The 21,350-nt window shown below is 40.9% G+C and overlaps 1 protein-coding gene and 1 long non-coding RNA gene across 5 annotated transcripts in view; one reads left to right on the top strand and one right to left on the bottom strand.

Moving 5' to 3' along the window:
* The window catches only part of ERGIC1 (endoplasmic reticulum-golgi intermediate compartment 1), a 152,995-nt gene extending 136,993 nt beyond the window's left edge, over window positions 1-16,002 (bottom strand). For 2 of the 3 annotated variants that reach the window (XM_020969168.2, XM_078150553.1), the window contains exon 1: window positions 15,877-15,999. In XM_020969168.2, coding sequence (XP_020824827.1) covers window positions 15,877-15,896 — 20 coding nt within the window. In that variant the 5' untranslated portion in view covers window positions 15,897-15,999. Of the gene's footprint in view, window positions 1-15,876 lie in introns of all 3 variants that reach the window. The other variant, XM_078150552.1, reaches the window with a different exon arrangement.
* Window positions 16,003-16,051: 49 nt separating this feature from the next.
* On the top strand, window positions 16,052-20,643 carry LOC144455991 (uncharacterized). 2 transcript variants are annotated; one of them, XR_013484900.1, is made up of 2 exons: window positions 16,052-16,138; window positions 19,283-20,643. It is a non-coding gene; the product is annotated as an uncharacterized LOC144455991 (long non-coding RNA). The 2 variants fall into 2 exon arrangements; XR_013484899.1 differs by having other exon boundaries at window positions 16,094-16,180.
* The last annotated feature ends 707 nt before the right edge of the window (window positions 20,644-21,350 follow it).

Genomic DNA, 21,350 nt, shown 5'->3' with positions numbered 1-21,350 from the left:
GGATATGCTATCTTGGTTTGGCTACTTACTACAGTACTCAAAATATAGATATGTTCTATTAATGTTGTCTAACATTTATTTGAAGCAGCTATGCCCCATGGCTAATACACACTTAACACTCAGTGAAGGGAACTAAGGGCGAGAACAAATGTGGGGAAAAGAAAGAGAACACAAAGGAGGCATGTGGTAGAGCTTAGCCATAAGGTGCTGTCAGTGACTACCTCCAGTCCCACTTAGTGGCTCACTATTCTCTTTCTTCCTCAACAGTAAAAGGCCTTCTATCTGAAAGCTTTGATTCTTCTTCAGTTAGTACCTGCTATCTCCTTACATGGGTTCCTTGGCATACGATGTGAGACTGATTTCAAGTTGGCTTAAGTGTCCCTGTGCCCAAAAGCTTGGAACCCAATGACAAAGAACATAATAGGATTTGGATGTGGAAAATGACCTTAGAAATAGTCTAATATAGGGATTCTTAATATGACATCTCTGAAATATATATGTATATTATATATACATATTAACCTAGGGTCTATGAAATTGATATTATAGCTATATCTATAGGCATGTCTATATCTATAATGCAGATATATCTATAATATATTTATGTATATAGATATATCAACAGTACATCTATATTAATAATATAATATATTTTATTATTATAATATATCTATAATATTGATTTCATAGATCGTGTATGTGTGTGTGTGCGTGTGTGTATTTGCAAATACAAACCCTAGGTTAAGAATATATATATTTCATTAATTTGAATTATTTTGCCCTGATAATTTAGTAGTATGGAAGCTCCCTAAAGGCAGGGATGGTTTCATTTTTGTTTTTGTATCCCTGGTACCAAAAATAGTGCCTGGTACATAGTAGATGTTTAATAAATACTTAACCGAATTTTAAGGCAACTTGGTAATGTGAAGAGTGCTATCTTTAGGGTCAGAGGTTCAGGATTCCAACTGTAGCTTTACTGACCTTGGACAAATCACTTGACCTCTTTGGGTCTCAGTTTCCTCTGCTGTGAAATGAGAGATTTAGACCAAATGACGTGGGTTCCTTCCAGCTCTAAATCTGTGATCCTCTGAAATGAATTTTGTCCTGTACCCATAGAGTTCATGAAGTGTGTCAGGATTAGAGTTGAGAATCATGGTCTGGAATAAAATATACTTGGCAGTTGACAGACTAGGAGAAAGTTAAGCAACACTTAGTAAGGATAAAATGTTTCAAGGTCTTAAGGGAAAGGTGCTACATAGTTCTGGCGCTTGTAACACTGGAAGCAATGTCTCCATACATCAAAGACTAACCTCAACCTTGAAAATACTTGTTGTAAGAAACACCCTAGGGTAATAACTTCACATGATATTAAGATGGAAAGGGACCTTGTAGCTCATCTTGTCCAACACCCTCTCATTTAAGAGATGAAGAAACTGAGGCCATGGGAAGGGAAGAGACTTGCCCAAGGTCACACAAGCGGTAAATAGCGGAATCAGGATTTGAAGCCAAGGCTTCTGACATCACATCTACTGTCCTTTCCATTACATGAAGCCATCTCTTTTTTCTTATCTTCCTTCAAGTTTTGTTCTTTTTTCTAGTCCTTTCTTTTCCTGGCCCCTGCTGATGACCAGTGTTTGTCAATAAGGGCTGTTTGTTCCATTCAGACTCACCATTGTCTCCTTGCCACTGACATAACTCATTGCCATGGAAGCCAGTCGCAAATATCATCTGAGGCGCGAGTGAGCGGTGGTGAATCAGGCCGGACAGGAGGGGAGCTCACAGACCCCAGTAACGTTACGGTTTTCCTGCAGAGGCGTGAGGCTGCATGTGGCTCCCAGGCTGCATCCACACCACACGGGGCTTTTGAACATGTCATGTGTGCGTGCTATTGTGTGGCTACGACAGCGTGAGCAAGGAGAAGAACTGAGACTGTGTGAAAATGCTGCATGTGGTCTGAAGAATGAGGGTGAAGAATGAGTTAGCTGCGGCTGTTCTGTTTGTGTTCCTCAGAGTTACTTCATTGTCCGCCTCTAGCCCAGGGGTTGGCTCCTCCCCTCATTCGGGGCCTCTCCCTAATACTCCTATAGGATTTAGGGCTAAGCAGGAACTTAGATTTCATCCAGTCTCAGTCTCTCATTTTCCAGATGAGAAAGTGAAGTTCCAGAGATTTGGAGAAACGACTTGCCTAAGGTCACACATGTAGTAAGTAGCAAAGATAAGATCTATGCAAAAGGAAAGCACATTCCTCACATCTGTCCACAAGTGGGAGAGTGGTTGGGGTTATACCCTGGGAGCAGGAGGCAAACATGCTATCTAGCTGCAGCTGCTATCACAAAGATTAATTAATTCCAAGAGATACTAATTAACACTCACTAAGTATGTATATATTCAACTGTGTGCTAAGAACAGCGGGTACTATGGAGATGAAGAGACAGTCCTCAAGAAGCTCAGAGCTAAGAGCTCTAGGCCACCATACTCACAAAAGTCTTAGTGGAAAAGGAGAGATGAACAGATTTTAAGGGATGGGCAAGATCTGGATAAGTCCAGAGGAGAGAAAACTAATCTAGGTGGGGGATTACAACATAAGCAAAAAGAGACTAAAATGAGCAACGTGGATTTGGGGAAAAGTGAAGAGTGAGAGAACCAACAGTTAATACTGGGGAACAGTAGAAAATAAGGTTGGAAAGATAGAAATAGTCCTTGTCCCCAAGGAACTGATGTTCCGTTGGAGGTATTTACATTCTACTGTCATTTTCCCCCTTATATTGCCTCAATGTGTTCTGAGAACACCATAGCTAAGGCTTCCCCAGTACCATTTCACATTCTCCAAGGCTACTTGCATACTTTCTTGTTCTAGCTTTTTTTTTTAAAAAAAAGACAAATCTGGCAACATCAAAAGACTTTCCAATGATAAACGGAGACCACCTGCTCTCCCCACCTCAACTTGACTCCTGCTACTAAAAAAAAAAAATCTAAAGGTACTGTAGAAAAAAACACTGGCTCTAAAGTTCAAGAACCTAGGTTTGCATGAGAGCTCTGTGTCTTACTACCCATGTGCTCAGGTCGCTTCTTTTCTTTACATCCTTCTCTATAAGATGAGAGCACTGAGCTCAAACTGTAGGGTCCTGTCAGACTTAAACCTATGCTTCCATGAAAGCAAAAGTCAGGCAATAGGAAAGTAACGGCACTCCAGCAACCTGGCATCCTGATGAAGCCTCCCTATGCTTATCCAGCATCCAGACCAACTTAGATGACGCTATTTTCCATTTTTTACCATACAGCTCAGCAGGTAAACAAATGCTGTAAGCCCTGGCAGGCATGGCTAAAGTGACTGAGAATACTTGGAGGTACTGCTGGATGAAAGGGGTGTTGTGAAGCATGGAGGGATAATCAGAGTGGCTTCCCGAAAGGGATGAATCACATCCCTTCTGAGACAGACGCCACGGCTTAATTTGATCATACTAAGCACTAATGATGATCAGAATAGCAGAAGAGAGAATGATTGTTACAGCATTGGTACGTGTACTGAAGCAGGGAACATCATAGGGTTTAGAGCTTGGAGGGAACTTAGGTCAATTCTCTCTTTTACAGAGGAAGCCTAGATAGGAACAGTGACTTATTCAGAGTCACACAGGTAATGAATGACTGAGACCACATTCAAACCCAGTCCAGATCTAGTGCTCTTTCCATTATACCAAGAGAGAACATTTTACGGGCCAGTAGATTATAAATTTTTTATGTTAATGGCACGTACTAACAAGAAATTCTAGCAATCTATCCACACATACTGACTGAGCATTTATTGTACATATTGTGCTATAAGATTAAAAAGAGAAACAGAAGTCCAGAAGTCTGTGTCCTCAAGGAGACTATCACCTAGTTGAGAGCCAACACTAAGTGACATAGGATAACTAGAGAACAAAGCAGAAGTTCAGGTAATAAACGTAAGGAGTTTTCCATCACTGGTGGCCTTCAAGGGAAGGCTGGTTGACCATTTCAGTGGAACACTGTCGATGGGGATTCCTGTTCAAGTTCAGTTGGACTAGATGATCTTTTGGGTCCATTCCAACATTGAGATTCTGAGATCCTGTATTTTGATGACTTTCAGAGAAAATATAGGCTGGATTCATCATGGGATGCTCCAGAGAGGAGACAGACTTGGTCTGGGATTTAAAAGGTAGAATGGAAAGGAGGGTTCTTAGTCAGTAAAGGGGCCAACTGTCTTCCTTTCATGATCCAACTTTTAAAATTTGCTTCATATTCCTGTTACAACCCAACTTTTAAAAGCTTGTTCTTATTAATTTATATGAGATGAAGCCAAGCAAAATAAGCAGAAAAGTAGACACACCATACAACAACGTAAATGAAAAGGAAGCAACACAATTGAAACTGAATGCCAGGAGATTTTAACAATCACACTTGGCACCAAAGCAGAGGTGTGAGACAGCACTTCCTCCCACTTCCTCTTTGTTGAGATGGACCACTATAGACATGGAACACCTTAGATGTTAGACTGCTTTTGATATGATGGTTAGTTTTGCTGAACTTTTTTTTTTTTGCCAAAGTAGTCAGGGTTAAGTGACTTGCCCTGGGTCACACAGCTAGTAAGCGTCAAGTATCTGAGGCCAGATTTGAACTCAGGTCCTCCTGACTCAAAGGCCAGAGTTGTATCCAATGTGCCACCTCGCTGCCCTTATTTGTTTATTTTTCATTCTTTGTTGGCGAGGGATACATTGGGAAACACAAGGGATATAAAAAGCAAGAGATTTCAATAAAAATGTATTTTCCTAATTTACATGCTACTAGTTCACAGTTTGATCCTGAATTAGAATTCACAGTCCTAGATTTCGCTTATACTTCATACATGACTCCACTGGCTGTACTTTCCTTCCACATACCACACTATTATTATTAATAAATAAATAATAATAAATAAATAATAATAAATAAATAAATAAATAATAAAATAAGATATTATTATCATAAAGCTTTGTGTTAGTACAAGTAGTTTGGCATACCACTAAAAAGTCCTTCCAAATTGACCATTTCATTTAAAATTTTTTTTATTAATATATTTTGTTTTTACATCACCTAAATTCTCCCTGTATTTTTCTCCCTTTTCCCTTCCAGAAGGCCATTCCTTATAACAAAGAATTTTTTAGAAAAAGAAAAAGAGAAAGAAGGGAGCAAAATCTAACAAAACCTATCTATCTGCCTGTGTATGGCTATATCTAATGTTCCAACCCATGGATCCCTGAGCCTCTGCAGAAGAGTGAGAAGGAGGAGTCTTCTCACATTTCTTCTTTGGGGCCAAGCGTATTTTTTTGGGATCCCGCAACAACCATTCATTTTCATTTGTTTTGTGGTGGCTGTTCTTTGCATTTACATAGTGGTAGTAATTGTGTACACTATTATTTTCTTTCCTGTGCTTTCTTCACTTTACATCAATTCATGTTAAGTCTTTTCATACTTTCCTGCATTCATCATATTCATTTCTTATAGCATAGCAATATTCCATTGCATTCTCCTATCCCAATTTGTTTGGCTTTTCCCTAATTGACGGGCACCTACTTTGTTTCCAGTTCTTTGCCAGCATAAGAAGTGCTGCTGTATTTTGGTATATATTGAGCCTTTCTTGTTACCGATGATCTCGTTGGGATACAAGCAAAGCAGTGGTATCTCTGGGTCAAGTATACGGCTAGTGTGGCTAATTCATTTGTATGATTGCATACTGTATTCCAGAATTGCTGGACCAATTCACAGCTCCACTAACAATTCATGAGTGTTCCTGTCTTCCCAAAATGTCTTTCAATTTCACTGTTTCATTTACAATCTCCATTTCATCACAAACACATCATGAGGTAGGTCAGACCCCTTCCAACTCACATGTGGAAATTCAGGTTCATAAATGTAAAGAGCCTTGCCTAAGATTATAATGCCTAGTGATGGGCTAGGATGAAGGGCTCCATACTTCTAGACTAGCCCTACTTTGATCACAGATCACAGACACGCTATACCTCAGCCAAGCATGAGGAAAGCTTTGCAACGATTTGGTAAAATAGTGATTCTTACAGTCCCTTGAACCTATACTACCTATATACTGCAGCAAAACTGTGTATATCCACAAGAGTCTTAGATATGATCAATTCTGAGAGCCCTGGGGATTTCTTCTGGTGGGGATACCATAGTAGGAAAGTCTCTTGGAGACTTTATGGCCTGCATGATCAATAATACAATGGAGATCCCATGATAACCACTTCTAACATACCCAGAAGATTCAGGCCTGTGAAACCAGCTACAGACTCCCTTCACTTACAGAAACTTTTCATTTGTCTGCTACAGTTCTCTGAGGCTCCACCTCACCTCCTGGTAATCACAGATGTATGAGCCAGGGAGAGTTCTCCCTCAGCATCTGGAAACAGGAAAGCAAGTATTATTGAGGTGGTGTTTATATTTTTGTAACTCTTGGGAGTTCACAAAATACTGTTGAGCAGATGGAAAAAAATGTTATCTCTGGAGTCAAAGGACCTGATTAAAATCCTACGTCTGAGACCCTGAGCAAGTCAGTTAACTTTTACAGACCTAAGTTTCCTCACTTACAAATGATGGGCTTGGAGTAGATGCTTCAGAGGTCCCTTCCCGTTCAAAATCTGTCATACTATGAAATCCTTTATTCCTCACCACAAGTCAATGAGATAATTCAACTCAACAAAGATTTATTAAAGCTGAGGTAGGTAGAGGCTTAGAGATTCAAAGAAAGTACCTGCCCTCTGGAAGCTTACATTCTATTAGAAATAAATAACATGTACATGTTCACAGATAAATAAGTACATGATAATTTAAAAGGAAAGTACAGACTTCACATGAGAGGTACACATACCCTCCCAGAGCCTAAGGAAATATATAACTCTAAGAGAGAGTGCAATCTAAGCCTGAGGGAAAACACTTATAGAAAGGCACAGACACTAGAAATGGAAGGTCAAGATGGAGAGCAGCTAGGAGGTCAGTTTGGCTGAATTGTGAATCACAAATTAGGTAGTAACATAAAATGTCTAGAAAGGTAAATTGGAGCTATTGGGGGGGGGCATGGTTAAATGCCAGTCTGCTTTGGCCTAGTTATATCTCTACTTGGCCTATGTCCCAAAGAGATCAAAGAAAGAAAAAAGGGACCTTCAGGTGCAGAAATATTTACAGGAGCTTTTTTTGAAGTAACAAACAGCTACAGACTAAGGGGTACACAATAACAAAGGAACGGCTAAACAAATCATGCTATATTAATGTAATGGAATACTACTGTACCATAAGAAATTTTTTAAAAAGGGAAAGGTAGAGAGGAAAAGTGAAACCTAGAAGGATTTTTATGAACTAATACAAAGTTAAGTGTGTAGTACAAGGAAACTACTTCATACAGTAACAAGAACGCTACAACTATAAACAATTTGGAACAACTTGAGAATGCTAATCAATACAACGGCCAAACATATTTTCAAAGGGCCAATGATAAAGCAGGCTACGTCCTGACAGAAAGGTAATGAACTCAGGGTACAGAATGAACCATTTTTTGCACATGGCCAATGTGAGAATATCTTTTGCTTAGCTGTGCATATTTCTTACAGAGGTTTTGTCTTTCTTTCTTTTCTAATGGTGGAGGTTAGGGTGTGTAGGAGGGATAAAAAAAATCAGTTTCTGTTCATTGAAAAGGTAAAAATTTAGTTAGAAAAAAACTTTTAAAAATGGTAGGCTGAAGAGTTTGTCTTTTATCTTAACAGCAACAAAGAATGACCAAAGATAAATAAGGTCAGGCAAGATAATTCCCATTTTACTGATGGGAATAGAGATTCAGAAAGGTTGAAGTGAATCATCTTACAGCTAGTAAGTGGTTGAGCCCCCTGGCTCGAGCACTTCAAGTCTTGAGGATACCCAGTTTAGTGTTTTTCCTCCACTGCAACACACTGCCTGGAACCATATGGAATGTATGCCAACGGCTACGAAACTGGGTCACAATACTAATTTGACAATCAACTTGCCACAGGGCAAATACAGGCACAGTCACCCAAGTAATTCATCAAGAGAAAACCAAACTGCTCAGTTCACTGTAAGCCCTGAAGACGTGGGATTCTAAGACTATATTGATTGCAACCCATCCACCAGAAATGATAGACAGCAACGTTGCAAGGATTCACATGTCATAATTATTGACAGACAATTTATTATTTTCAAGCTATTTGGAAAACAAAGTATAATAAATGATGCCACTGCCTTTAGCTGCAAGCAGAACTACAGGGAAGATTTTAGAAAGGGGGACAATTCAGGGGGCCATATGAGTAGACTGAAAGGGGCAAAACTGTTTGGATTCCAAACTGGTTTCTTTTTTAAAAAGAAGTCACGATCTCCAACTGACCACCATATCTAACACTGAGCTCAAAAGGTAGAGATACCACACTCATCGGATCTGCAGATGACAAAGCTGGGATAGTTAACATACTGGATGACAGATTTAAGATACAAAAGGATAGGCTAGAATGTTTGGCTGAATCTAATAAGACGGAAATGAAAGTTGCAAAGAGGTAAATTAAAGTCTATTATTGGGGGAAAAACTTCTTAAAAAATGTGAGCTCTCTAAAAGTAGAACGGGCTGCTTCAGGGGGTGGTAGGTTCCTCCTCCTCGATGGGGATATCTGGGGTTTTTTTTTTAGGCAATTGGGGTTAAGTGACTTGCCCAGGGTCACACAGCTAGTAAGTGTCAAGTGTTTGGTCTGAGGCCACATTTGAACTCAGGTCCTCCTGATTTCAAGGCCGGTGCTCTATCCACTGAGCCACCTAGCTGCCCTTCGATGGGGATATCTGAGCAAAGGATGGATGACTTCTAATCAGCTAAGTTACAATAGTGATTGTTTTTCAGAATATACTGGATTGGATGGCTGCTCTAATTCCTTACAATTCTAAAAATGCATGATTCTGTGAATGTAGAAGATGTTATTTTTGCACCTAATCTTCATCAGAGGTAAAGAGCAGCCTTCAGAGAGATGCTAATGAGGGGAAAGGTAATTAATTAGACATGAGCTGACTAAACTGGAAGCAGTGGGAGGGATCTAGGGAACAATAATAGTTCATATTTCTATAGCACTTCATGATATACAAATCATTTTTCTTCCATCATTTTGAGGTTGTATTGCAAGTATAATTTTACAGATGAGAAAACAGGTTCAGAGAGGTAGATTTGATCAGAATACCACAGTGAGTGGCAAAGCAAGGGTTTCTACCCGGATATCCAGATTTTAAATCCACTGTTCTTTCCAGTATATCCAGATCAGCCTCTAAATGTGTACAAGGTTGGAAAACCTTCTTCCTGGGTTTTTTGCCAGGACAGGGCATGATTCAATCTTCTGCCAGATCAACACATCCATTTCTTCCCTCTTCCTTCCATACCCCTCTTTTCATTCTATGTTGAGGTTTGAGGCTTGTAACCCATAAAACTGGGCCATGCTGATTTATAATCAAATTCGTTTTCTCTTTGCAAAAATGTGTCTGATGAAAATGATATTCTCAGTTCATATTCATAATTTGGTAGGTTAGTATACGTAACTGCATTGAGCTAGAAATGTCTATTAGGGCCCATATCCCTAGCTCTTGAGTAAAGTCATATCTTTTATTGAATGAGACAGCCTCCTCCCCTACCCCAATTCTCTCCTGGCCACATGTTCAAGATCCAAAGAGCTGTTGGCCCAGAGTACTGTTAACAGAAAAAAAAGTAAAACGGAAAAAAACAATAACAACAAACCAAGCATTTTTAATGACTCACCACTAATAGTAAAAAAAGGTACCTCTAAAGTATAACTCAGCATACTGAATCGTACCTAATAGGTAATACTTATTACCTAATTAGGAAATGCCTCATAGGAAATACATCCCAGGAGAAAAAAATCTGGCCTCAAGATATAAAAATTAGCCTTCAGAGTTCTTCTAAGTCTAAGACTAGGGAAAATACATTAAGGCATGACAGACAAAATGGGGCTTCTTGGAAAGCTACAAAAATGGACACTGAATCTCCTTTATTCATTCAATCCACAAAGGTTTATGAAATGTTGAGAAAAATAAAAAATGCCCTTTTGTACTCATAATACCCAATTAAATTATTAAATCTAAGTAGATGGCTACGGGAGAGAGTGAGGAAGATCACTTCATCCTCTTCTGCAGAATGACAACATTGGACTAGAGGGTCTCTAAGGTCACTCCTAGATGGGATAGTCTGTGATTCTCTGGGTCATTTCTGGCTTGGATTGTAGCTTCCATGTTCTGAGGAGGGAATAAAGTCCTAAGCCCTCCCCAAACTTCTCTCAGTTCCTAAATATAGTAGCTACTGCTAATACTTGAGGTTTCTCTAATATAGGGGCTCTACAGCACATGTATCAAACTTTCAACCAGCTACTTTACCCTAACCAGATTAAAATGTGATTGGGAAATGTTTAACAAAATAAATAAAATCCAACATAGATGATATTAATTTATAGTTTCTTAAGTTATTACATGACCAGTAAAGATCCATTTCTTTTTGACTCTGATACCACGACTCTGGAGAAAAGATCTCAAGCATAACACTGAAACAGACTCTGGAAATCTACTCTAAAGCTTGTTTACAGAAGCAGAATATCAGAACTGAAAGGGACTTTGAAGATTTCAACTGAACCCCTTATTTTACAGAGAAGCAAGAGGGGATGGGGAAAGAGAAGTCATTTGTGCTAACTCATATTGACACATTTCTGCTTTGACATCATCTGTGTAATTCAACAAATATTTTTTAAGTCCCTACAGTGTGAAAAGCACTATGCTGAGCTCCTAAGGGATATAAACTTTTAGTTAGGACAGGGTCCCTGCTCCTGGAGCTTCTAACAAAATCTAACAATGCAGGGACAGAACCTTGCCTTTGGCAGAAGGCTTTCTGGGACTTGGCATCATACCAGCTGCCAAATAGGAACACACACAAGTCCCCCTCAACACTTCACTGTACAATGCAATCTGGACCCAACCCAAGGGGATTTAATCACTGAAGAACCAAAGACACTTCATTGTAAGTTATTGTCATTTCACAAACCACTGCCCTTCACCTCCACGCCTTTTACCTCTTCACACTGAGCAGCTTCCAGAGCAGACTCAACCTGACTCATGCTGTGCCATCTACCTGATGCTTCTACTTTAGCCTGAAATGTCTGTGGGGTCTGAGTTGGGAAATGTATACAGAAAGTATGCTACATAGGACAAAACTGTGAGGTAAAATTCAGCCATGAGCATGCAGGTTTGGAGCAAATGCATCAAACTATAAAAACTAGTTGAATTGGGGCAGTTGGGGGCACAGTGGATAGAGCACCAGAACTGGAATCAGGAGGATCTGAGTTCAAATCCGACCTCAGACACTTGACACTTACTAGCTGTGTGACCCTGGGCGAGTCACTTAACCCAGACTACCTCATGCAAAACAAAAAACAAACCAGTTGAATTCACAGAAACCAAGAACATGTCCCTGAGCCAAATGCTCCTACTCCTTTCCCCTCCGACCCAAACAAAAGGTGATTTTGTATATGTTTCATATTGATTTATTGTTGTTCTCCAACCCAGAGGATAAATGTAAACTCCTAGAGGACAGGGGCAGTTGTCATTTTCGTTTGTGTATACCCATCACCTAGCACTGACTGACTCATTTGTTGGTTAACATGTGTTTGTCAAATTGAAATGAACTGCTGAGCATGGGCCTAAAAATGAATCTTGACCAATGAAGTAGAAATGATCACGGAGGGGGAATCTGAGAGCTGGTGTTTCAGATGAAGACAACACAGTTCTTCATGGTAAATTACTTAACTTGTCTGGGCCTCAGTTTCTTCATTTGTAAAATAAAGGGTATGGCTTAGATCTGTTAAACCTCTCTTATGGACTTAATTATCATGTAAGTTATACTACAGCTATCTGTGTACCCATCTCTGAACCACAAGTGTCTCAAAAATAGATACTCCCCCCCAGTGCTGTGCACATGAAGTACTTAATAATAATCGATAGTTATTTATTAAGCAATTGGTCAGCCAATAAGCATTTATTAAGTGCCTACTATGTGCCAGGCTAAGTGCTAAGGATAGAAAAAGAGGCAAAAGACAGTTCCTGCCTTCAAAGAGTTTACAATCAAATGGGATTGTATTACAATCAGCAAACAATTATACAAATAAGCTATGTACAGGATAAATAGGAAATAAGAGAGGGAAGGCACTGGAATGATGAGGGGTTGGGAAAGTACTTACTATGCAGTGGGCTCTTAGCACACAAAGGAAAATGAAACAATTTTTCCCTCAAGAAGTTTACATTCTGCAACCATGATTCTAGAGGACTGATAACACTTCACTACTCAATTTCTGACAGTAAGATTTTGGATTCAAGATGCAGAAGGAGATATGCATTTTTGGACATAACGCGAAAATCTGTTTTGCTTGACTAACATATTTGTTACAAAGATTTTGTGTTTTTTTCACCCTAATGGTAGGGGTAAGAGGAAAGGAAATGAATGCTTGTTAATTGAAAAATAAAACAAATTTAGAAGGCCCTTGTATTCTATTGAGAAGCACATACATATATACAAAAAAAATGTTGGTTTTACAGTAGAGGCACTAGCAGCTGGAGGGGATTCAGAAAAGGCTGCCTTACGGTAGCCTCTGAGCTGAACTTTAGAAGTCACTTGGGATTCTAAGAGGTGAAAGTTAAAAAAGACTGCATGGCAGGTACAGAGGACAGACTTCACAGAAGACGGAATTGGGCGATGGAGTAATAACATGTTGGGAACAGTAAAATAAATAAATAGTATAGCTAAATGTTAGCGTGCATGAAGGGAAATAATGTATAATAAGGTCAGAAGAGCCAGGTTGTGAAAGGCTTTAAATACCCTATGTTTGTATTTGATCCTAGATGTAACAAGGAACCACAAGGAGCTTACTGACCAGGGTAGTGACATGGTTTGGCATATGCTTTAGAAATATCATTTTGGTATTTGTGGGAAAGATGAATTGGAGAAGAGATAAATGTCTGCTAAACAGAATCTCTAAGGTCTCTTTCTAGCTCTGAAATTCCATGACACCTTCCTCCGTTTTCCCCACAGTGAAGCAATGTTATGATACAGTGTATAGTTACATTACATTTATGAACAGTTTGTATCTAGCTGCATAATATACACATTTACCCAAAATTATTTTTGCAAATTCTTTTAAAAACAATTTAAGAATCACAGAATGTCAAATCCTATTATAGAGGTCATAATAGAAAATGTTCTACTGCATTATGTTGCCTCTGATTGCTAAGGTTCTCTGGCTCTGACATCTTATGAATTCTACCTTATATTGACACAATACTTGAGCTTTCTCACAGGCTCTCTTTTGACTGATAAGGAACGAAATGGGCTGGAAAAATGCTACCATCCCCATTTCACAGATGTGGAATTTAGACCCTGAGTAATGAAACAATTTGCCAAAGTCACAGCTGGCTACTGGCAAAGGCAGGTCTTCTCACTCTTCTTGGTGGCCTAGTAGATAGAGCACCGGACCTGGAGTCAGGTAGACTGGTAGCTGTGTAACCCTGGGAAAAAGTCACTTAACCTCTGTCTGCCTCAGTTTCCTCATCTGCAAAGTGGGAATAATAATAGCATCTACCTCCCAGAGCTGTTGAAAATAAAATATTTGTAAAGTACTTTGCATACTTCCAAGTGCTATATAAATGCTCATTATTGTACTACCCCTAGACTACTATATTCTTGAAAAGTACCTACACTCAGACCTGCTTTGAAGTGACTTCTTGCAGCGCCTTCTACATACTGCACAAAGGTAAGCTGCATTAAAACAGCAGATTCCTAAAAGAGGATTAAATGGATATATAGTGTTAGCAATAGTCTTATCACAAAGAGATTCAAGCCCAGCATTGGCTCCCTAGTTACCTAGGTTTCCTCAATAATAGCGTAATGAGATGCAGCCATGGTATAGAAGAAAAGCGAAAAGCCTTGAATCTGGAGTCAAAGGGCTAGGCTCCAATCCCACTTTCTCCATTTATGTAACCCTCAGACAGTTTTCCTCTATGCCTCTCAGTTTCCTCTTCCTTAAGATAGTGAGCTAGTTTAGATGAAATCTAAGTCCCTTCCAGGTCTAATTCCTATGATAGCAAAAACCAGTGCAGTATAATGGGGAGAACACTGGCCTCAGAGTCCTGAAGATCTGGGTTCCTAATATTGCTGCTTGACACTGACCAGCTGTGTGACCTGTGGAGGTAGCATTGTACAGTGGGAAGAATACTGGTTCAGGAGTCTGGGTGCAAAGCCCACCTCTGACAATTACTACCTGAGTGACCTTAGAGAAGTCATTTGACCTCTCTGGGCCTCAGTCTCCTTATCTGAAAAAGAAGAGAACTGAATTAGACTAAGGCCTTCCAGCTTTAGAGCTACAACCTCTCAGTTCCTCACTTAACCTCTCTGAGTTTCAGTTTCCCCCCATTTGTAAAATGGGGCCTATACCACCTGCACCTTATGTCATGGGGTCATGAGGAACAAAGAACATATGTCAGGTGCTTGGGAAACTTTAAAGTGCCATATAAATGCATGTTAAAGTATGACCAATATATCTTTCCTATGCAAGCCCTTTGATTCCTGCCCCCCCCCCAAAAAAGGCAGCATAATTCTAAGAGGCAGAGACCCTGCACAGGACAGGGATCCATGAGTCGACTCAAATGGCATCTGGATCCTGTCCTTGATGCGCAGGGCACAGCACTGGAGAGCAAAGGTTCTCTTCTTTTCTCAAGTACTACTTTTTTGCCATTTCTGTGGCCCTTCAAGGTCTGCCCTTGATAGTCACTTAAACAAGATTCGCAAGGACACTAAATGGGTGGCCCAGAACACACGTCTGGCTGATTCCAGGCCTGGCACTGCTCTAGGGAAGGCCCTGGATATTTTCTTTTAAAAGATTCCAAGAGAGCCGTTAGGTTAAGCAAACTAGTCTGCTTCAATCAATTTGACACCACAAAGGAGTCATTGTAGCAGAAGTAGAAAGCAAATAGCAAACTCTGGGCTCTTTGATAAGCACCCAAAAGACTGCAATTAATAGAAGCAAAGCCTTCCTACCATTTCCTTCTCTTCTCCAGCTCCCTCCCCCCCCCCATCTTGGAAAATTTACATTAAAGACTTAACATAAGCTTAGCTTACAAACAAACAAACAAACAGCCCACACATCTTTTTTCTTAGAGTCCATTCACTCCCTCAGTCCCGCTCGTTTTCCTAACTTCGGCTCAACATTCGCCCCAAGCTAAGGAAGATGTAGATGACAACTATCCCCGGCTGTTTTCTCTTCCTGTGCAGCAGTGAGAACTCTCCTTCAGCCCTAGGCTCGGACTTCAGAGGCTAGGCCGAAGCAACAAAGACAGGGGCCTGCCTGCACTTGGATGGCAAACCCCGTCCCCTGCCTCTTGCAGACGGCGAGCGGAGCTTCGCCTTCCTCCCCACCCTAAGAGCCCAGTTCAAAGATGCTCTGGACCGGCCTACCTCCAGGAAGGCCAGGGAATCAGAGTCCCCCTTCCCCCACGGGCAAGCGAGGAGGCGTCTCGTGTATTCACTGCCTCCTTGGGTCGTCCTACCTGAAGGGGGATGGGGAAAGGGGGAGGAGGCTGGGGGAGAGGCCCCGAGGATCCCGATCTCCCCGCACTGAGAAAAGGAAGGATGCTATTCGGAGGCCCAGGGACTTTGACCTTTGTGTGCACATGCAGACGATGAGATGCTCGTGGTCGTGGGAGGCAGGGGCACTTTCAGTGGTCCTGCCTCAGCGGGGGAGAAGAGGGAAGAGAGAAGAGGGAGGTCTGCGCATCACTCACCTCCTGAAGTCAAAGGGCATGTTGGTGCCGGCCCCGAGACTGCAGGGGACCACGGCCGGGCTGGGGATGCGTGGGTTCGGCGCCCGCCCCCTCCCCCGGGCGTTCCTCTTCAAGCCTTGCCGGTTTCCTAGCCGGGAAGTGACGGGGCCTTAGGACGCTTTGCAACAGCCCATTGGGCGCTGGCGGGAGACGCTGGAGCGGCTACTTCCGCTGCCCAGTTAAAGAGGCCCCGGGAGCAGGCTCTGCTGGAGGCCACGTGGAGGTACCGCTGAGAGCTGAGCCGCTGTGTGACAGCGCGGGAAGGGTAGGGGGCTGGGGGGGCGGGGGGCGGGAAAGGCTGTGTCCGGTTCGCTTTGTGCCTCCGTCCCTAACCCCCTCCCCCTCGCACACACCACACACACACACACACACACACACACACACACACACACACACCCCCTCCTCCTTGGGCTTGTGCTGGTGGCACGCAGCCTTCCAAATGTTCCTCCTCTCTGCGCAAGGGCAGGTAGTCCACCATCCTCTGATGCTCTCCATCAACGTCCCCTTCCCCCTTCAGGTAGGAGGACCCACGGAGATAGAGTGCACCCAAGGACACTGCCGTTGGCATCCCGATTTCGGACATTTTTTCTAGTTGACCTCATCTACCTCCTGGCTTTCCTAACTTCCTTCAAGTCCCAGCTAAAATCCCCCACCTTCTACGGGAAGCCTTTCCTGATCTCTCTTTTATTTAAAATTTTTTTTTTACCTGATCTCTCTTAATGCCAATCCCTTTACTCGGTTACACTGGTCCCTATGTTTGTACCTCATTGTATTGGTATTCTCTCCCTTATTAGACTGGGAGCTCCTTGAGAGTAGGAACTGTCTTTTTAGTCCTTTGTGTCGCCAACGTTTACCTCGCTGCCTGATGGTGCCTAGCACATTGTTATTGGAGTCGTAAGCGATTCTAAGTGTCTCACCTGGCGTTTTCGTGGCAAAGATTCTGGAGTGGTTTGCCATTTCCTTCTTCAGCTTATTTTGCAGATGAGGAAATTGAGGCCAACAGCGTTAAGTGACTTGCCCAGGGTCACACAGCTAGTAAGTGTATTAGGCCAGATTTGAACCCAGGAACATGTTTCTTCCTGATTTCAAACCCAGTAACCTGTCCACTGTGCCTCCTAGTAAGGGTAATAAATGCTTATTTACTGCCTGGAAGTGAGGACACAGTTCCTCTGGGCTTTATGGTGGTGGAAAATGGGTCCAGCCTCTGCAAAGACTCATGCATTAAGGACAGGAGTCCATAGACATGTATTTGGCCTCTTCCTTTGGAGCCAAGCAGTGTGCCCTAGTCATTGGGGAAAACTTGACAACCCAAGAGTCTGGGAACCCCTGTCACCACCTACTTAGGTCTGGCTGAGGTTTAAAAAAAAAAGCTTCTCCGTCCTTACTCTCCTGAGGGGAGTCTAGAAGAGTCCTTGTGTAGAGTTAGGTTAGCTGGTCCAAGACAGCTGAGTGGAAAGATCTGGCCCATAACTTTGTATGTAAATAGGCGGTGTAGTTAGTACCCCACCTTTAACCCTGGGGCACCTTCATTTACCTGAGCCAATTCCTCTACCTTCCACCCACTCTGTCTCTTGATTTTGTTCAACAAATATAATGTTGAGTACCTGACTATATCTTGTCCCTGTGGTGGGATGGATATTAAGAGGCATAATTAGATTTTCCTGTCCTAAAGTGAGTCTAGAAAGACAAGTTTTATACACACTCACTCAATGAATATTTATTATGAAACGTTTGCCTCCCTAAAGGCTTTAAAATTCTATTTTCCCAGTAAGGTAGGTATTGATCAACCAGCTAAGACTTTCTATCAGGCACTGTACAGTAGCATTACCCCCCTCTTAAGAAAATGAGGTGAAGTGAATTGCTGTGTTACATAGGCAGCCATCTGACAAAGCAGTCTCGAATTTATGTAGGCTTAGAATGATTAAACATTTAAGTGCATAGCACAATGCTAGGTAAGATTAAACTAAGGTAAAGGTTAAACTAAGAGAGTCCCGTCCCCATGGAGCTCACAGCTCACAGTTTGGGGGGGGGCGCACCACACAGACACAAATAACTACAATATACCAGTCTGTGTTTCCTCAATCCCTCCAACATTGACTATTCACAAGTCATTCTTTTTACTTACTATCTAGGTGACCTGGTACAAGTAATTTTGGATCCCCTAACCTCAGTTTCCTCCTTTTGAACCAAGAGGTTTGGTTTCTTTTAGCTCTAGATTCTACAAATCAGAAGTTTTCAAAGAAAGTTTCCTAGTCTAATTTTGCAGTTTAGTCTAGTTTCTTAGATCATTGAATTGCTGAGAATAGCCAGGTTGTTCATCATACAATATTGCTGTTGGAATCACAGAATTTCTGAGATCATCTAATCCAATCCCTTTCACTTCATCCAAATGCAACCCTTTGTTTTTCTCTTGAAGATTCCCTTGGGAAAGCTGTAAACAGGTGCTAATTGGGTTTTAGAGAAAAAGTAAAGTACTATTCTATTTTTTATAAGTGAAATAGACTCACAATAGTCTATAATGAAAATAGTAAGTGTTTTGTGATGTCTTAAGGGAAGAATTGTTATAGACCAGGAAGGCTTCATGAAGGAGACGGCATTTGAATGGGCTTATTTCAGATAAAGATTTACCTCAGATAGATTAGATTTACAGATGTCTGGTTTACCTAGCGACCTCAGAGGTTATCTAGTTTGACGCCCTCATTTTACAGATGAGAAGCCCAGAAGCATAAGTGACTTGGGGAAGCTCAGACAGTGGCAGAACCACACTTCAAACCCAGGTCCCCTGACTACAAACCTGGTATTACCCATTTCTAGGTACTAGCCATTACAGCTAATGACATAATGGGCAAATTAATTCCCCCTCCTTTGTGGCCTCTGGAATTTTCCTTCTTAGTATAAGTCAACTTCTCCCTCTAAGCCAAAAGTCTCCCCTTCCCAGTTTATACCTAAAGAGAGGCGGCAAGACCCAGAGCTAAGAGGGGAGGTCAGAGGGTAAGACTCCATGTTACTGCTTTTCAATCCCAAAACTGGCAAAACACTGTGATCTACCCTTACTCTATCTACCCTTACTCCAGAATGGTATTACTACTATATGCCCCACTCCTACCATGGTTCCTATAAGGAAATACTCTGGATAGTGAGTCTATTTTATTAGTAAAATATAGAACGAAAGTACTTCATCTTCTCTTTGTCCAAAAACTCAATTGGCACTTCTTTCCAAGGGAATCTTCAAGAGAAAAGCAGAGGGATGCACTTAGATAAAGTGAAAGGGATTGGACTAGAAGATGATCACTGAAATTTGGTAATACCGGCTGCAAAACTGGAATATACATATCACCTTTTAATTTTTAAAATGTTCTGTTTCTAGGGCTGTATCCCAAAGAGATCATACAAATGGGAAAAGGACCCACATGTACAAAAATATTCCTAGCAGCTCTTTTTGTGGTGGCAAAGAATTGGAAATTGAGAGGATGCCCATCAGTTGGGGAATGGCTGAATAAGCTGTGGCATGTGAATGTAATGGAATACTACTGTGCTATAAGAAATGATGAACAGGCTGACCTCAGAAAAACCTGGAAAGACTTGTATGGTCTGATGCTGAGTGAAGTGAGCAGAACCAAGAGGACTTTGTACACAATAACAGCCACGTTGTGTGATGACTAATATTGTTAAACTGAACCCTTCTCAGCATTGCAAGGATCTAAGACATCTCCAGAGGCCTCAGGATGTAAAATGCTGTCCACATCCAAAGAAAGAACTATGGAAGTCAAATCGCTATCACTTATTTTTAACTTCTGTTGAGTTTTGTTTCATCTTTCTGATGGTTCCTCCTATTAGTTTTAATTTTTATCTACAACTTCACAATGTGAAAATATGTTTAATAGGAATGCAAATGTAAAGCCTATATCAGATTGTGCGCCGTCTTGGGGAGGGTAGGTGGGAGGAAGCGGGAGAAAAACTTTCAACTCAAGAGCATTTGGAAGTGATTATTGATAAATCAAAATAAATTAATGAAATTTAAAAAATAAAAAAAATTTTAAAAATGAAGGGAGAGTGAAACTGGGGGGAAATTTGGTGATGTAAAAGCAAAATATATCAATAAAAAGTTTATTTTAAATAATAAAAACTCACATTTATAAAGCAATTTAATGTTTGCTAGATTTTGAACCCTAGTCTTTTGATTCAAAATCCAGTGGCTGTTACACCATACCATTTCTTCATTCTTTACTTATATATGAGAAGAATATTTTCCCTTTGGGATTATGTGATAGGTTACTGCTGCCAAATCCATCACAATGCAGAAATTATAGAGGTAAAAATCTAGGTTTTGTTATGCTTAAGCACAGGTTTAGGAAATGGAAAAATAATGCTGAACTGCCTCTGGAGTTTCTAAAGTTGCCTTTATAGGAAAAATTACATCAGAAATAGAGAAATTATTTTATGTATTTCAATCTTGTATATTCTTTTAGGCTATCAAAGTTAAAAAAGTCAGAATCACAATCCTGTGTTTCCTTCAATGTCATTAAGGTTGAACAAACTAAGAACAAATTAATAACCTAAGTTATAGATTTAAACACTAAGTTTGCAAAATTCTACACTTAGAAAACCACATTTTAAAGAATTCCACATTGGACTAATGAAGATAGGGAGATTTACATGTCACAAAGATAACCAAAAGGCCAGTGTTGGAAGTCTTTCTACCAATAAAATCCCTTGGATGATTTTAAAGATTTTGTACATGCTGTCTGCCCTTATTCCTGTCTTTTGGTTTCTTATCTTGGGAAAGTTAAAAGTCTTCCCTTAATACAGGCCTGCATGACATACAGCCCAAAGGATTTCGAGCAGCCCGCAAAAAAATTAGAGGATATAAAAGAAAGTAAAGATGTAAAGAGTGCTTTGTACTAGCCCTGCTCTGTGATGAGCAGTGACTACATGAGGGCTTCTTCCCATCCCTCACTGCGCTGCCACTTTCCAAATTCCATGAGGGTCTGGTGTGCTTGCCAAGGTCAAAAGTTCAGTATTTCTTTGTATTTGAGCAGTTGCTGTGGAGATATTTTGATTCTAACATTAAAGTTTTTGGGGTAACTTTGTAAAATGGATGATAAAAAGAAACAGAAGATCGACTCAGAACATGGAGTGTTTAATGCAGAGTGGACAGATAGATACTTGTTTACTTAGATGAGAGACAAAATCTTGTGCCTTGTTGGCTGAGAAGTAATAGCCATTCTGAAGGAATACAATCTTCGGTGCCATTTAGAATCAAAACATCCTGACTTGAGCGAATTGGACACCAATGAAAAACAAATTAAAGCGTTTAAATTGTTGAAAAATCTCAGTGTGGAGCAACAGCTCTCAAGAAAGTAAACTTAAGGGGCAGCTAGGTAGCACAGTGCATAGAGCACTGGCCCTGGATTCAGGAGGACCTGAGTTCAAAT

This window comes from Phascolarctos cinereus, unplaced genomic scaffold (assembly GCF_003287225.1).
Source record: "Phascolarctos cinereus isolate Bilbo 61053 unplaced genomic scaffold, phaCin_HiC Scaffold_2;HRSCAF=192, whole genome shotgun sequence".
Classification (NCBI taxonomy): domain Eukaryota; kingdom Metazoa; phylum Chordata; class Mammalia; order Diprotodontia; family Phascolarctidae; genus Phascolarctos; species Phascolarctos cinereus.
The sequence above is the reverse complement of the archived record's forward strand: the minus strand, read 5'-3'. Positions and strand labels throughout refer to the sequence as shown.